At 37.7% G+C, this 18,112-nt stretch overlaps 1 protein-coding gene across 1 annotated transcript in view; it reads right to left on the reverse strand.

Annotated features, from left to right (window-relative positions):
- Positions 1–10,999: 10,999 nt before the first annotated feature.
- Positions 11,000–18,112, reverse strand: part of ZNF407 (zinc finger protein 407) — a 391,671-nt gene continuing 384,558 nt past the window's right edge. Inside the window, exon 9 of the mRNA XM_063299035.1 lies at positions 11,000–13,399. Coding sequence (XP_063155105.1) covers positions 12,045–13,399 — 1,355 coding nt within the window. The 3' untranslated portion in view covers positions 11,000–12,044. The remainder of the gene's footprint in view (positions 13,400–18,112) is intronic.

Here is an 18,112-nt window from a genome sequence, read left to right on the forward strand (position 1 = left end):
TTAATGTAAGACATCAACTTAAGAGTCCTTCACCCTATTTTTCTGCACATTATGCTCTGGCACTGATCTAAGAGTGAAATACTTGTTCACTTTTTAAAGCACCCCATACCTAAATTTCCCTTAGACCTTTAAATAAATGTCAATGCTATACATGTTTATCCAATCTACATTTGATATCTAAGACCTTTACAGCTTTGCCTTATCATAGTGGTTTCTTGAGCTGTGAAAACTAGCTACTCATAAATCCCAAATGCAAAACACACATCATAAAATCAACATATTGGGAAGAGTGCCTAATCCTTTTAAAGCATATATCATACCCTTTGCAAAAACTCCTAGTATCTTAGATATTTTTTAAAAATGAATGAATTTTCTATTCATTCTTTTACCTCTTTATTTAAGAAACACCATCTTGAAATCAATGGGATAAGGAAAAAGCTGTAATTTTCTTGTTTTTTTTCTTTTAGGAATATGTTTTTTACTTACCAACATCTAAGTTTTCATTTGTAGAAAACATGCAGAATATGCATCAGTTCAAGAAGTATCACAAGTTCCAGAGCACAAAGATTTTGATGCTGGTCTTTGTCTAATCAAATTATGAAGATAAAGGGTAACTTCACCAACAAAACAAAAGCAAAACCTTGTGGACAAACAATCTGATTGAATTCCTTGCAGCATGCCATACACCAGAAATCAATGAAGTTAAAATAGCACAAAGCAATAGGAAATTCCACCCTAATGCAACATACAGTATTTCTAGGATGGCAGAAGCATGAATGTATATGATGTGAATGTTTTCAACATCACAGTCTAAAGATGTTTGTTTCGTTGTCAGTGAGATCTCAACATGATTATTTGCTTGGGAAAGAGGAAAATATGCATACATTTTCAGACTTGAGAAGACTTTATTGTTAAGGCACTAGAGGTGGTCCCTGTTATCGACAAGGATTGTTTCCTACCTCCCAACTGCAGATGATGAAACCATGGATAATTAAACCATAAAGAAACCCCATATTTTATACATGTGGAATGGCCTATCTGCATTCTGCACATATATAAAACAACAATTCCAAAAAAGTCCCAAAGTGTGATATATAAAAACTTTTATCCCAAATACCAAGGCCTGATCTCTGTTTATCACCTGAAACTGCAGATAATGAGGCCCACCAGTATTCAGATTCCTCCGAAACATACAGTATGATGGAGTCTTCATTTACCTCAATCAGTCTACTATTTAAACAGCAATTCACTGATCACAGAAAACTTAAGATGATCTTGTTCAAAGGAACAAGCCAGGAATGTGGGAAAGACAGACGGTGGACAAACAATAATGAGTACACCAGAATAATATGGGTACTTTTTGGTTTGTGAGGGCACTGAAACAATAAGTGTCTGATAAATGAAGGAGTGATTCTTCTATATCTTCAGGTACTTGAAGATGGAGCAAACAGACACTTTAACATGTGCTGGTGATAAGCCTTGCCCAAGATGATACCTTTCAGATGAGTTAAACTGATCCCTTGGTGACCAACCAGCACAGACATTGGCTTGTTGTTTGGAATCTTGTAGTCCAAGGTAACCAGAGGACACCATATTGGGTAAAGCTGTATATAACTTAGTTGAATAGCATGTCACATTATAATTTCTGGAATACTTGTTTGAAAAGTGCTTCCAAATAATGTAGGAACTTCCTCTCTTGTGGACAATTTGTGAATTTGCTTCCAAATAATGTAGGAACTTCCTCTCTTGTGGACAATTTGTGAATTTGATCTGAATGCTTAAATATTTAATTTGCATCATCACTGTAAGTTCTTGGCAATGGCACAGATATGCCCTATGATAAGGAAGCATTCATTAGTTGTAGGGCAATGTGAAAAAGCTAAAGGGTTAGGAAGTCTTAAACCCACTTCAGTCAAGGCATTTGATTTCCCATTGATTTTAATGGGTAGGGTGCATACGGTACATGTAGGCTGAAATGCAACAGGAAAATGGCAGCATTCCCAGGAGAAAAATGATAGATGTGACATCATCAAGCAGACTCCTAGGAAAAAGAAGGACATTGTCAGATATGATCAGCAAGTCTGTCTGGAAAACCTGATAAACTTCAGGAGGTAGATGGGCCTGTGAGAAAAGGAAAAATGGTTTCCCTTTGGACTGTTCCCATCCCTATGGTCTTAGAGGTCATCTTGGCTTCTCTCCTTGTGTGGTGTTTCAGCTTCTCCTATCAATTACTGTAGTTATAGGGCTAGGCCTGTTCTTCAGCAAACTTGCTGACCTCATGCATGTTTTCTAGGCTCTGCCCACAGTCTGTCTCTGGGAAATAGCCTTTTGAGACTGTCATTTAATGAAACATGATACAGCTATTCCAGTAGAGTGATTTTATTATATTTATATCCCATCTTTCTCTAAGTACATACACAGTTGTACATCATAATTGTATTCTAATAACAAGTACAGCTAAGAAAGAAAAGTTAGTGACCTAAGTTACCTTGCAAGCTTGATGTCTGATTGAGGATTTGAACCTGGGCCTTCCATTATGTTACACTGGCTCCATATGGAATTTATAATAGTGATTGATTATTGCAAATGATCCTGTATTTATTCAGATAATGATGCTATTGACCCACATAAATTCCTGGCAGTTTGAATATTTGATTATGTACCAAGGTGTCTGGGGTGGGGGCAATTGGGTAGGGGTTGGGGATATTATTATTGCTTTTCCTATTATTATTATTGCATTGCTGATATTAGCATAGTCATTGTCATGATTGTTACTTAGTCCCATTATTAGGAATAGTTCGACCTTTCTGTCACCATTGACTCCATTGGTAGGCCAGTACAGTATTCCTGCCAAGCATGCTAATAGCATCCATATCCTCAGAGGTCAAAGGAGGAGGCCTGGTGCTTGATGGCTTTCTCTTCTCTGCTGCAAGAAAGTGAAAGAAGGCAATTCCTACAGACTGCTCTCCTATCTTTCTTCAGCAATGTTCAGCTTCCTTTAAAATCACTTTTTTTTTTCTCAGATGAAAGCCCCAAGCTTCTTTAGTGAAACTAGAAGCTGGCTGATTGGCCTTAATTTTAATGCAGGCTAGCAGCTTTATTAGGACCTCTTTCTTTCACCCAAGTTTTTTGTGCAGAGTGCCTCTGAGTTTCCTGCCAGAGCACTAGTTTTAAAACAGCTCATGGTAAGACTTCTCACTCCAGTCTCTTAGGTCTGCCATATAGCCAGACAGCCAAGATGGGCCATACTGAAATGTGAGTGTGCAGTAGTAAAGGCCTGTTTGCAAAATCCCATGATGTAGACCAGTTGACGCAAGGAAAGAAAATCTGAGTTATTCTGCTTCTACTTTAGTAATATCAGTTGTGACTGTGCCAAAGGAATGTGGAACAGCATTTCAACATGGTATAACAACCAATTCATGTGAATCAGACTAGATAAAACTCTTGGCGAAATATAACCATGAATATCAGCCATCTAGCAAAGCCATCTAGACAATTATGGGCTAGCTCAGTGTTTCTCAACCTCAGCAGCTTTAAGATGTGTGGACTTCAACTCCCATGCTGGCTGAGGAATTCTGAGAGTTGAGGTGCACACATCTTAAAGCTACTGAGGTTGGGAAACACTGGGCTAGACAATTCTAGACGATTACATCTGGATTATTTCACCACCAGCTTGGTTTCTTTCCTACAAATGGTGAGAATGCATTTGTTTTTATTTCAGAGTGCTACCACATCATGAAATGTAGTGAATTTCTATAATTTTGCAGTTTATCTAGAACCTATGACCCAGAGACTTGAGGAAAAAATATAATGGTCTCACATTAGATTAGTCCATGGACTAACTTGGGTATAGTTGTAGGGTTGCAATTCCCATCTTAGCCATGCTGATTTGAGTTGTTGGCAGCTGGAATGTGACAAAATCAGGAGGGCCAAAGTTCTCCTTGGTTTACATAAAACAGCTCTAACCCTGGTTCAAGGCATTCCCTTAAAAGCAAGTAACTTTTCTTTTTGGAATTCATCAGTAAGGATGATACATCATTGAAATCTTTTTCAAATCTAAATAGGGATATATATTTGTGTTTTCTACTGTAGCATTTCAGTAGACTCACCAGAATAAAAATTATCCCTGGAGAGGATCCCAATATTTTATGTTTCTGGTAGAAATGTTATACATTTTACCGCACACCAGAGGAACTTGCACAGGGCTACTTTCCAGAACAAAAATGCATTTGAGGGGAAAGTCTTATCAGCCGAAAAGCCAGGTAGCAGCACAGCCTTTTCAGAGCACCACAGATAAGTCTGATAAATGCAAGTGGCATTAAGATAGTAGCGGAGGAGAAGAGGATCAATTGACAAAGTTGGATGTGATGCCCAGATGTTCCTAAACAGGGAGAATCAAAACATCCTGGTGGTGGACACCTGGCTTCCAGAGCTGCTGAAATTCCAGCAGTCTGTAGCATATGCAGAATAGAACATGCAGATCTGTTCCCTAGCTTCATTGACAAGAAAACACAGTGCCAGATTGAAGCAACCCAGCATTGCTCCGGCAAAATTCCTTACACTCTTGCAGCTGAAAGGACCATCCTACAAAGGCAAATATAAATAAATGAGTAGTTTTGGGGTTTTTTTCTTTTTGAAAAGGAGTCACAAGACCAGGGTGCCAATGATGAGTTGTGAACCTTCCACAACTCTTGGGTTCCATTCTATCTATAGAGATCTGTACATCAGATCCATATGTCATCTGCAGGTGACATTGATCTCAGTGATTTTAATGGATAGCTTCAGCATTTATGTGGGACTGCAAAGAAATGGAAAGGAAATGAGTTGGACACAGTCCTTGTGTTCCTCTTTGAAGATGATTAGATGTACACAATCATAGCAGCAGGAATATCAAGGAGGTCATTTGGAAGAGCCAGTTTGGTCTAGTGGTTAAGGCAATGGGCTGGAAACCAGGAGGCTGTGAGTTCTAGTCCCGCCTTAGGCATGAAAGCCGGCTGGGTGACCGTGGGCCAGTCACTCTCTCTCGGCCCAACTCACCTCACAGGGTTGTTGTTGTAGGGAAAATAGGAGGAGGAAGGAGCATTAGGAATGTTCGCCGCCTTGAGTTATTTATAAAAATAATAAAGATGGGATAGAAAATATTTTTTTAAAAAAGTAACAGCAGAACTATGTTGGAAAATAATAAACAAATATTAATGTGATTGTATCTTAAAGCATACCTAAGGCTGATTGCTGTGCACAGCTACCACTTTAAGCTTCCTAAGTTCTATTGGATGTCGCCTTATTAACATGCATAGGATTGGCCCAAAAGTTGCCCTTGTTCAAAGTTATGCTGTGGACTCAGCACTGGTAAGGAGAAGAAAGCACTGTGCTTCTGTCTTCTCCCCTGTAGCATCTTGAGCCAGTTGAAGGAAGAGTCACTAAAAGAGGCAGATCCATCAGAAGCACTAGAAGTTATCAAAAACTTGGGGCAGGGCTTATTTTTAGTGCCTCTTCTAGGATACATTGTGTGGACATACCTTAAAATGTCTTTGAAGGGTACTTAAAGGAATTCTCAAACTCTGTTCTCACCATGGTGTCAAATCTGACAGTCCTGATCACATTGAAGGAAGAGGAGAAAACTTACAGTGTGAGGAAGGGGAACATGGTACTGTTGTCTTGGGTTTTGCTGCATTACAATGGCATGCAATCTGGAAATGAAGACCACAACAGACAAGAAACATCTTAAGAACAACCAGCGACCTTCTAGCATTGGGCAGAATGTGTTGGGCGTGAATGCTGGGTACAGTAAATAGTGTGTGGGTACCTTTGTGTGTGTGTGTGGGGGGGGTTGTTCCTTATTATTTACTTATTTTCAATATTTATATCCTGCCCCAATCCTGGTGGACTATGGGCAGCGTACAAGATCAACGACAAATGTATAAAAGCCAATAAAAATAAATTTGTCTCTTGTTCCTTTTTTGCCCACCAGTGAGTTTTGTGCACCAATTGATTACACTTATTTTGGCTGTCTCACATTTTTTTCCAGCCAAATGGGTTAGGGTCAAGGTTATAGATCGATGGTTGACAGTTACTTCTGTAAATTTATTTACCCATGCCATAATCACCAATCGATTACATCTGTAGCAGGCAAAAATATTTTGGACATGAGATTTTAACACTAGCAGCAGGCAAAAAAAAGAACAAGAGCCACATTAAAATAGTATCATTAATAATCACCATGTGAGTTATGTGTGCAAGTTCCAGCCATACATGGACTTAGCATATCCTACACAAACCTAAATAGAAATAAATCTCCACTGAACTCAGTGGAATTAATTCCAAGAAAGTATGTATAGAATTGAACTAAGGGTCTGTTTTGTTGAAAATTTCTTATTAGGGATGGATGGATGATAGATATTTTATCCTGCTTTTATTATTTTTATAAATAACTCAAGGTGGGGAACATACCTAATACTCCTTCCTCCTCCTCTTTTCCCCACAACAACAACCCTGTGAGGTGAGTTGGGCTGAGAGACCGTGACTGGCCCAAGGTCACCCAGCCAGCTTTCATGCCTAAGGCGGGACTAGAACTCAGAGTCTCCTGGTTTCTAGCCCGGTGCCTTAACCACTAGACCAAACTGGTTCTTTGATATACAACTTATTTATTTTGATTTATATGGCCACCTCTCTTGCCATAGCAACTGAGGGTGGCAAATAAAATGTAAATAAAAACCACAACGTAACATCTTAAAACATACAGTACGAACATGTAATTCCTCACAAAAATGGCAGCTGAAAGTAAAAAGTAGAATAATATAGTAAAATTTCAACCCACGCGGGCTTCACTAACTTCACAATCCCCATGCCTGGGAAGCGGCCCCATTTTCAATGCTTTTGGAAGGCCAGTTGGGTTGAGGCCAATCTGATTTCCCAGGCTGAGATGCTCTAGAGAGCAGGCAGATACGGAGCTCCTTAAATCCATCTCATGATAACCTTATCTGGAGAATTTTCCTTTATCCAACTATCATATCATACTGGTGAAAGCACATTTACTCAGAAGTAAATCTCTCTGTCTTCAGGCAGGTGTTATTTTCAGCTAAGTATTCATAGAGGACTGTTTTCTATTTCTGTTTCTATTTTGTTTTTGATTCCTCAATTCATTTCAGTGACTGATACCCACTGCTCTAATTAAAGGCGGCAGCAGAAATTGTACAATGAAAGGCTAATTATCTCTTCCTCTCACTAAAATGTCAGATTCGGTGTCACCCACACAATCCAACTTCAAGCTTGTACCCCAGGCCAATAAGATGATTGGGGTACATTAATTGCAGACCACTGAAAACGGCACCACACAGTAATAAGGAAATCGCTGGCATCCATTTCAAAGAATTAAGCATCCGTGGTTGGGTGTCCCCTTAGCCAGACCGATTATTGCTAAGGCCCCTTCTAACAAACAGCTGTCCCCACTTGTAGATTAGCCTAGGCCCCTCCCTTGCAAATTGTACTTTCTTGATGCCCTTTCTTTCTGTCCAATTATAAAGCTAGGTTTTCTCATCAGCCATCGTCTTCAATGGCTTTTCAGTGTCAGACCTATCAGGAAATTAACTCATCATGCAGTGACAGCTGCTAATTTTTTCCCCTTACATGTCAGATAGATCGCCTGCTGAAGCTAATAATGAATCACCAATCCCTGATTAGAAGGTGCTTCCGAAACGTATAACTGCCATCTGAGCTAATTTTTTTCTTCATATAAAATGATATCACCCTAGAGGAGCAGAAAACGAATTGTTCTGTTCAACAAGATGGAACAGAGGTAAGCTGTTTAAAGTGAGCCATGTGCAATCTGAAATTATGAGCTAATATTGTAGAGTAAAAGAAGGGGTGAAAATGCCACTTTTCTTTCTTCTTTTTCATCTTACCAAATGAATTACCCTTTTCTGTTACATAATCTATTCACTAGAACTAACTCTGTCTTAGTCTTCAGGATAAGCTTTTGTCCTCTGGGTTATGGAATTTTTGCTCGGAAAACATACAAAGTAGAGAATGCTGAGGAAAAGTTGATGTTGTTGGGGGCTCTCTGGTGTCTTCTCCCTCCAATTTGCCAGTGGCTCAGGCTGCCAGCTGGTGGTCCCCGATGTTTTTCAAAGCAGGAGATAGTTCAGATACAAGCTTCGGCCAGCCTGAGGCAGGAAGACTCATAGTGAAGAACTTCTTGAGCCAGCTGTGTCTGCAAACATAACAAATCCATCTCTTGGGGGACCTTTCTATCAATCTGGATGTTTTGAAGGCAGCATTTATAAATGACAATGGTGCTCACAGCACTATTCATAATTCCCCATGTGCATATTTGTTGATATGTTGGCTTTTCGTGCCAGTTCATCTAACTTCTATGGTGAACTATTGCTGATAAGAGACAGAGTATCATTTAGCTTGCAGCTTTTGTTTTGTTTTGGTTAAAATTATATATATATATATATATATATATATATATATATATATATATATATGAATTTGCTTTCAAGAGACATTTCTTGCAAAACATGGCTGAAAACATTGTGCTGGAAGCTATAAATGTTATGGGGAATGGCTACAAATACTTGACAGGGCTTTCTGTTTCTTCTAGGGAAAAGGATGCTATTCGTTTAAGTCAACCTAGGAATTATACTTACTGAGAAAGACTGACTATGATGAACAAAAATCCACTACATGTACACAGTTATTGATTCATGGATAGGCAATGTGGTGTCTTCCAGTTAGTTTGGACTACCATAATCGTTACTGGGCATTCTGGCCAGAGCTGATGGAATTTGCAGCCCAAAATGCAACTATCCCTATAATTCATTATTATCTCACTTGTTCTAAAATTACCTGTTGCCATTTGATGCAGGCCCTGGTATAGCTCAGAAAAAGTCAAGTTATACACCAATATACAGAGTAAATATGACTACTTCTATAAACAACCTGTCTCAATTTCTTCACACCACAATATAAGTGAGCTGAAATGCATGTTGACAAAGACCTACTTTAAAATAAAATATTCCATAATTTTACCATAGATGCACCTGCATCAGGATTATGGGAAACTGCAGTTTAACCATTCATTTTCTAAATTACTGAATGAGATGCTTGATACGTCTAGATTCGGGGGGGGGGGGATCTATACAATCATATCAAGGCTGGGACTTCAGGAGTCTCATGACATTACATATAAAATCTAATTTGATGCCTGAAAGTAGCTATGTAGCATAGCTTCAGGAGCATGAGCTGCTCTGTTTATCAAATAGAATCTCAGATTTCATATAGATCCATATCTCTCTTCTTGCCATGCTGAGGACTCACTGATGCTTTTCTGCCCACTCTCCACCCCCCCCCCTCAGCTGAAGCAGAGCAGAAGTATCTCTCTTCTACAGCTAGGTTCTGATGCAGCCTTTCATAGACCTTGATAGCTAGATGTCTGTGTTTGGTGCTGTTCTTGATACCCCAGAGAATTATAATGGAATGAAAGACATAATTAAGGCATGAAGCTTAGTAATATATGGAAGTAAGGGGATGAGATCAAATATTCTGTGAGTGGTTAATTCAGTGATTATGTTTGGAGGTAAAGAAGCCCAGGTTGATGGTTTATGAACTATTACAGCTTTCCCAAACGTGGTGTCCTTCATGAATGTTTGTTGAGGATTTGTTGCGGTCTAACAAATCCGGAGAGTTTTCACTGGGTGATGTTAAACTACTGGAAACCTACTTCCTGATACTTTGATGTTTAATAGAGAAATGTAGGCTGAAGAAACGAACTTCTTTCTAGATTGGTGGTAGCAAATGGGTTATACAGAAAAACAAAAGGTAGAAGCACATAATCTGGGTTTCTGGAGAATCTTTCTCAGCACTTCCAAGCCAATGAACACTTATGCATTTTTTTTTCCATTTATGCAAAGGTCTGCTCTTTTCATTGTGCATACAATGTGATTGCTGGTTTGACACTGCAGGCTACACTGGTTTTATGAAGGATTAAATGCCACCTGAGACATATTTATCCTAAATAAATCACAAATGGTAAACTGCAGCATGTCAGTGTCAACACCCTGTATTGCAGCGGAAAGGTTAGCCATACAGGACTGAGCATAGCTAAAAATTAGCATCCAAGCCAGAAGACCAGAGGGCTCCAGTTAACAGGCAAAATGATCAAGAAGAAATCTTTTCAATGAAAAACATTCCTTTGAGTACCTATGAGAATCTTGCAGAAGGCCATCATTTTGTAAAGGTCACTTTTATTCTGATAACAAACAGGAGTTGATCCTGTCACTGTTGGCTGAAGACAGTATTTAATAAGTAGTGAGCAGCCTGTCACTTTTAAGAAGAATGAGCAAGTTAAACTTGGCTAATTATGAGTTTCAGTGTCTTTTCTGAAATTTTATTCTCCCCCTTTTATTTTTTTGGGCTGATCTGACACATCTAACCTGGAAAATAAAAACAACAACAACAACACATCTGCCATCCTGACAAGCACATGTTCCTTGTAGCACCTGAGAAATATATGTTAAAACAGCTAATTCTAGAAGAGAAAATTACACTCAGACTTTTTGATAATCCGAAGTATTATCTGTGTCTGTGTCTTTTGCCCAATACTTTTGAATCATAAAAATTAAGTAATTAAGACATTAAATTAAACTAATTCAGTTACTTCATCCCTCCTAGCCTGAATGTCGTAAGTCCAAATGGGGACAGAAACATCCCCCTCCCCCACTTCTGAAATAGGCATGGAAGAGTACTCATGATGCCTAGTCGGAGTTCTGTAAATTTATGAAATTTTTCCTGCTTGCTTCTAAATGTAAAAGCAAGGCTGTCTTCAGGCACTCAGCTGTCCCACAGACACAGGTGGTGGGTCACAAATTTGCAGGCCTATAATAAATCTGCTTAATGCCAGCTCTGTGTATTGATCAACAGTGCATGTCTGTACAGAACTCAGTCGGACCTATTTCCAGGTAAGCTTAACATTAAAAATGACAATAGACATTTTAATGCTAGTTTTTTTTTATTGTAAAGAACCAACTGTTCCCCTATATATGATAGTTTACATTTCCTAAGGAAAAACAGAAGTTTTCATAGCAGAAAAATATTTGTTTTTGGCAGGAACTTACTCTAAACAATCAGAACTTATCCACAACGAAATAATCAACATTCTGATCCAACAAGAAATGGATCACTCAACTTTTCTCACTTAAAATTAATCGCAGAATTTAACATGGAAAGGCTCATCAAATGTTTGCAAAGCCCATTCATAAAACAAACTGCAAAATGGTATATATTTGGAGAATATTAGTTTTTTTTAAAAAAAATCCCAGCAATGATTACATAACAGGCATTAGTGACTTTCTTTTGCTAACACCTCCACAAGAGTTGATTTCAGAGGGATCGCATGATGTCCAGTGGGGGGAGAATTCACAAAAAACATTTTTTTAAAAAAGGCATTTCAATCACACCACAATTTTTTTTTTCATTGGGAACACTGCATTTTGAGTAGAAATAATTGGGGTGTAGTTATACAGGTTTGGAATGTAAAACTAGCATATATGCAGAATGCCTTAATCTATAAATTGTCGATGTCTGTGTCAATTGGGTGATATGAGTACCTGCATATTTAATTTGCTCTCCCTACAGAAAGTCAGATAAGTCAAATTACATAATTAATCACAAGAAAGATAAAGCTATCAGAAAGTCAAAATATAACGAAGAGGTGATAAGCAAAATAACCCAAACTATCTAATGAAGATAATTAAATTGATATCTTGGTAGTTGCATCTATGTTTGTTCTTATTTTATTTTGTAAATCTTTCAGTATCTATAACCAGTGACACTCTGATCAGTGTTCATGCAAAAACAAGGAGAATTCCCTTTCTGTATAACATTCCCAGATGGTGATGCTAAGACCACATAAAATGCATTGAACAGCAAAATGGAGAAATCCCATTCAGGAATGCTTTATAAGTTAAAATATAAAACATAATATATCTGATGTTTAATTATTTCTCTTGTTGGGCGTATTAGGTAGAGTACTTTCACATCTTTTATAGTTCATTATTATCTCTTTGGCCCTGGATAATAGCTGTTTGTGAACCATCTTCTGTGTAAATGAGCATGCTACTTAGTTGTTCAGCACTTCCATTAGAACATACATTATTGGAATTTATAACTGTGCCAGCCTGCAAAAGTTCTTGAGCTGCTTCTTTCTCTATCACAGTATGCGAATACACTCTAGAGTCATGCTCAATCTCCTGTGGTAATCGTGTTACAATGTAATGAGTTGCACCACTGGAGAAGTTGTTGTTAGAATCCTGAACCATTGCTTGAGCAATTTCCTCTGTGACAATGATCTGTGAAATTTCTCCATCTGCTTCAACCAAATCCATGTGTTGACTCTGGATGCTCAGGGTATGGCTGTCAGCTTCTTGCATTATTATTTGAGATCCTTCTCTAGCTACCATATGCACAGTTCCTTCCTCATTCAGAATAACCTGAGTGACACCTTCTTTCATCAGCTGATCAGCTGCAGCTGTATCACATACAGCAAACTGGAGGACTCCTTCAACCATTTTCTTGAAGGCAACTTGAGCATTTTCCTGAGATGAAATTATGGTAGATGGGTGCACAACCTGTGTTACTACCTCCATGGACTGTCCTTCTTCAATTTCCTGAACACCATGGAACATTTGTGTTTCCTGTGTCATGCCATCAATAGAAACAGTGTCTGCTTCTGGATCTGACATTTGCAATGCTTCTTTGTGACAAAGCTGTGCTCGACCCAAGAGTTCTGCTTTGTTCTCCACTTCACCAAGTTCTGTTACAGCACAAAGCAAAGCATCTAATGCTGAGGCAGACTCAGGTGGGTGTACTCTGGTAATTTCTGATGTATCCAAAGATTCTTGTCTCATTATCTGTTGCATTACTGCATTATTTGGGTCTGAAGCTATCCCTATGGAAACAGCATCTTCGATAGCAGTTCCTCCCACAGAGCCTTCAACAACGACAACTTGCGTTTTCCCATCTGACAGCTGTTCATTGAGTATTTGTTCTGGAAGTATACTGCTTACGTGAGAGCCATTTTGATTTGTAGCTATAACTTGTCCGTCTTCAGTTATATGTACAACCCTTGCCACTTGGCCAGCCATTGCCAAAGTCTGAAGGGTAGCTGCTGCTGTTTCCTCCACTGAGGCATCAATAGTGAAATCACTGTCATAGCCCTGAATAATAATCACCTGCTGGACTTGCTCATTGGACTGTGGATGTCTCTTCATACCCTGAAGGCTCTTATCACTAACTGGAGAAATTTCATCCAGAGCTGATGTACTAAAAGGGCTGGTGGTTTCAACAAATGTAGCTCCTTGACCCTTCAGCCGGCATTCATAAGACTTAGAAACTATACCTAAAAGAAAGAAAAAAGAAAAAATGTTTTTTAAAAATGTTAAAACAGTTAAAATAGTTGCACAAAATACAGATATGAACAATATAAAGGTATCAGAATCGCAAATGATATCTGAATGCTATTCTCAGTTTTAAGTACAGGTTAACTACAGTGATAAATTCTGTATCAAGAGTAGCAGAGCAAATATGCAAGATGGAACCGATTCTTGTTCATGTTCAGAGGAACGTAAGAGTCCTGTTTCTTTCCAGTTGTGACTAGAAGTATTCATATACAATGGTGCTTAAAAGCTTCACAAAAAAGTTGTGAATCCTTTTGAATTTTCAGTATTTCTGCATAAATATGACCTAAAACATGACCTGTTCTTCACACAAGTCCTACAACTAGATAAAGAGAACCCAATTAAACAAATGAATCAAAACCATTATATTTGTTCATTTAGTTATTGAAGAAAATGATCCAAACCTACAATTGTTAGATTGTAAAATTACAATTGTAAGATTCCTGAAGGTTATATTTTGCCTAAAGCTGCAGATGAAGTTATCCAAACTGGGATACTAGATTGTATATGTTTTACACATTTCTTTAATGTTTTGTTGTTTTTCTGGGTTTTGAGAAACATTTTAATATCTTTGTCATCTGTAAAGGCTGAAACTGTCAAAGCCAGAAGCAAAGAGCCTGAGACCAGACGTGGCGCAGGTGCCCTCCACATCCAAAACACACAAGCCGCAAGCAGTCAGTTACTACATAAGGGTGGAAGAAAAACATAGCAATTAAACCCTTGGTTGTTATGTATAATAGGCCAGATTACCCAATTCAGCAGTAAGAAATCTTCATTATTACCACTTCGTTTTCTGCAATAAAAGCAGCAGATCTATCCAAGTCTTGTCCTTTTGACTGCTTCACTCCTAGCCCCTAAGTTCTGATTTAGTTTCTAGACAGGTCTTTATTGCTGTGCCCTGGGTAGAACTCTCATAGCAATCCATCTAGAGAATTTCAGTTGGCCAGATTTGAAGTATAATTTATTAATAATTAATACCACCACGATTGCCATATTGTGAATATCCCAAATGGGAAACATGCCACTTCTTCAGAGCTTAAATTCTGGTTTTCTAACCAACACATTTCTGAGATTTACAAACTGGAAAAGCTGCAGGTTAAACACTTCTCACAAATTAAAGTATGAATGGCCGAACCATGGGGTCAGAAGTTCAGAATAGAAGTATCAAAAACAGATACAAAACCTGAAGTGGATAGATAGGGGGCAAATTTAGATTTGAAAGGTGCCACTGCAGTTTCATCTTGAAAGACAATCTTTCCCCCAGATCTGGAGATAAAGTAATGAAAAAAATATACAGGACAATCCTAACCACTTTTATTTATAACCAATGAATTCAGTGAGATTTGAACGCTAATAAAGTTGTATAGAATATATCTCAAGTGGTGTGAATCTATATAGTAGACACTAAACTTGAATTTCCCAAAAGTAAAATCAGTCAAGTAGTTAATCTGCAATTAAGTATTTGGGTTATCAGTAGCACTGATAAATTGACTAAAGCATATGTTAAAAAAAACACTATGTTTAAAAAAAACACTAAAAAATTCTTCAGCCAAGTCAGTTACCAACTCTGGTTATGAATGTTCATAATGGGCATCTTATGTATTGTAAGATAATCTTAATAGAAAGGCAGAAATACACTTTCAAGCTGGAGTTTAAAACAAGAATCACAAGCTTTTTAATAAAGGCTACAGTTGCATAGTATAATGAATCTATATCACAGAATCCCTCAGCATACAAATAGTCTGTGCATGTTTTGGGAGATGTCATGTGTTAGATAATCACTGATCTCCAGTGCCCACCTTACCAGCTAAGCTTCCTTCAGTTCAACTTTTTACTGTGGAACATGTCCATAGAACTGTGGACAGGCCAAATCAGAAACTGGTATGCAGTTTATGTATCAATGCTACAGAGAAGCCACTATTCATTTGGAGACAAACCTGTTTACAGTTGATGAAGAATCCCTCAGTACATACATATTGAGTCAGATCCTACGTTCCATTTGGCTATCACTCAAATGGTTAAAAAGCTGGTTTTCTGTGGATCTACAACATTGCCCTTGAAATGACTGTCACAATCTCAATAGCGTAATGCAATGAGAATGAATCTGCTGAATTTAAAATGGAAGACTATACAAAGGGGTTATGTAAGATTGCTAAATATTGTTAATATAGTAGTAATAATGAAGTAGTAGCATGTGGCAACTACTTCAAATTCTTTGGTCATCTGAGAGCATCCTGTGCCTAAACAAAGTGAGTTAGCACAGTACAGCAAACTCATATGACCTTGTATTAATATTAAAAATAGCCTGGTCAGTAAGCAGAGTCTATGTCACATTAATGGCTCACCCAATGCTAGCAGCTATCTCATCAGCAAATTCAATTTGCATGTAACATGAACCATCTACATTATATCATCCCTAACATTTCACACACATCTCAATACCATTTTTGACCAAAATGCTGAATCATAGGGGTACCAGGATTTTATGTTTGAAAACACGGTTCCAGCTTCAGAATATCTCCGCGCCTGCTATTAATGTTAAAGACTAGAATGCACCATTAGCAATACAAAAATAAATTACAGCATCCTAATTTTAGGTGGCAAGGTGGCAGGGAGTCTTTATGTTGTCTGGGGAAATGTTTTTTTTTTTAGATTTAAGCAACTGAAATGTTTGTCCAAGTAAAACAGCATGATTGATTTGGCACTCCCTGATGGATTAAATTTTGGCAAGGAAAAACTGTATGGAAGGACAAAATGGCTCTTTGTATCATTAACTTTATGTCTCTTTCTCTATGGAAAGCATCCTCAAGATTCTGAGCTTGAAAAAATGGAAGGGAGAATATAACACAAAGGGACAATTAAAAATAATCAGAACTGATTCATGTTTCGCAATAGAACAGTGTAATTAATTTTCACATGCGTCTTGCTTTTGTTGACAAGATGTAAGATAAGACTTGTAATGATATGGTCTTAAATCAAAACACAATTCTGCTCCAATATTATCCATTGGACTAATTCCACAGATAAAGTCTTAGAGTGAGCAGGCATGAAGTGACACTGTCATATTCAGGAGCCTCATCAGAACAGAATAGGAACAGAAGAAGATAAAGAAATATATTCCCTCCCTTGGCTTCAGAGGTAAATGCTGCATCTGTGATTTTATGCATGTCCAGTCTTTGCTCAGCAATTGAATGGGAAGTCTCTTGGGGGTTGAGTTATCCTGTAAATTCCTTGCAGCACAGATAATTATGCCATTCTGACTGCTTGCTTAATCTATTTGAATCCAGAGGTGAGTTAGGCCACTTCCTGACCATTAAAGTAAACTACATGGGTAAATACTGCTGTCACTAAAGGGGTGTGATGAAGCTTAACTACACCAACATCTTAACTTCGGCTCAGTGCAACCCAAGCTATTCCATCATAGTTCATAAATGCGATTGCAGGTCCATCTTTTGATTCAGCAATTTAATAACTTCGAGTGCTGTCAGTAGTGCTTTGAAAAATGGATCCTATAAAATGTAACAGCCTCAATCAGATTGTAAAAGATTCACCCACTGAAGATTCTCCCATTTCAACTATAATGAATTAATGTTGAGCTGTGTAGAAGTTCAAGTGTCAGTTAAACTAATGGGAATCTGTAGTGTAGGCTTAAATTTTAACTGGACCAAAAATTTATTGGGAACATCAAGTTCAATTTTAGTGATCTTCATGGTAAAATGTAATATGTGTAGCTGAATGGATTTCCTTTGTTTTGAGAGGATGGAAGTTAATAGAAAAATATGTAATTCTAGAGGTATGTTTTGAGAGTTATGCCAAAGCATGTTTTCTTCCCACTTTCCTAGTCATTTTTTCTATTAAACATCATTGTATCAAAGAAGTCTTATATTTTAGAAATGTATTTTAGACAAATGCTGGTAGGAACCAGAGAAGGAAATAGAGAATATTTGTTAGACAAAACAAACATAAAATTAAAATGCAAAGATGGCTGTACGTGCTGCTTACTGTCTATCATTACAAAGTGTAAATGAACAGAAAAACATTTTAAATTGATAAAATACAATAATGTAAGATTGCTATCTAGGGATAAAAGTTCCTATGGAAGTGTTTCATATCTATGAATACCATGATCACAGAACTGGTTATTTTCCAAACATTCTGTATTTTCAACAGAACCTTTACTGGCACTTTGGGCAATTATTTAAGAAATGGAAAATCTCAAATATTTTGGAATATTATATCATTATTTGTACATTCTATTCATGTTTAGAGGCTTCCTCCTCAGAAAAATGGGACAAGATGCTTTGCTTAATGTGATTAATGAAGAGTACAAATGAGATCTAGCTCAGCTGTGTTTTTGAAACCAAGAACTGAGTACTTTCTGTTGTGTGTCTGTATTATTTTTTTGTTACAGCCCTTATTTCCCTGTCCTCCACCCTCTTAGAATAAATACCTTATTCTTTTGTTAAGCTCACATTTAATTAAAATGTACAGGATTTGTGCAGTGAACTTGAATGAGACAAATAAAACAAGGGCCCCCTCTCTTGAAGGCATACGTTGTGAATGAAAAATGTCATTACAGTCTAAAAAATTTTGCAGTAAACAGGGCCTACAGAGGGAAGTTTCCCCTGTAATGACATCCATAAAATACACAAATG

The sequence above is a fragment of the Candoia aspera genome, chromosome 3 (assembly GCF_035149785.1).
Source record: "Candoia aspera isolate rCanAsp1 chromosome 3, rCanAsp1.hap2, whole genome shotgun sequence".
NCBI lineage: Eukaryota > Metazoa > Chordata > Lepidosauria > Squamata > Boidae > Candoia > Candoia aspera.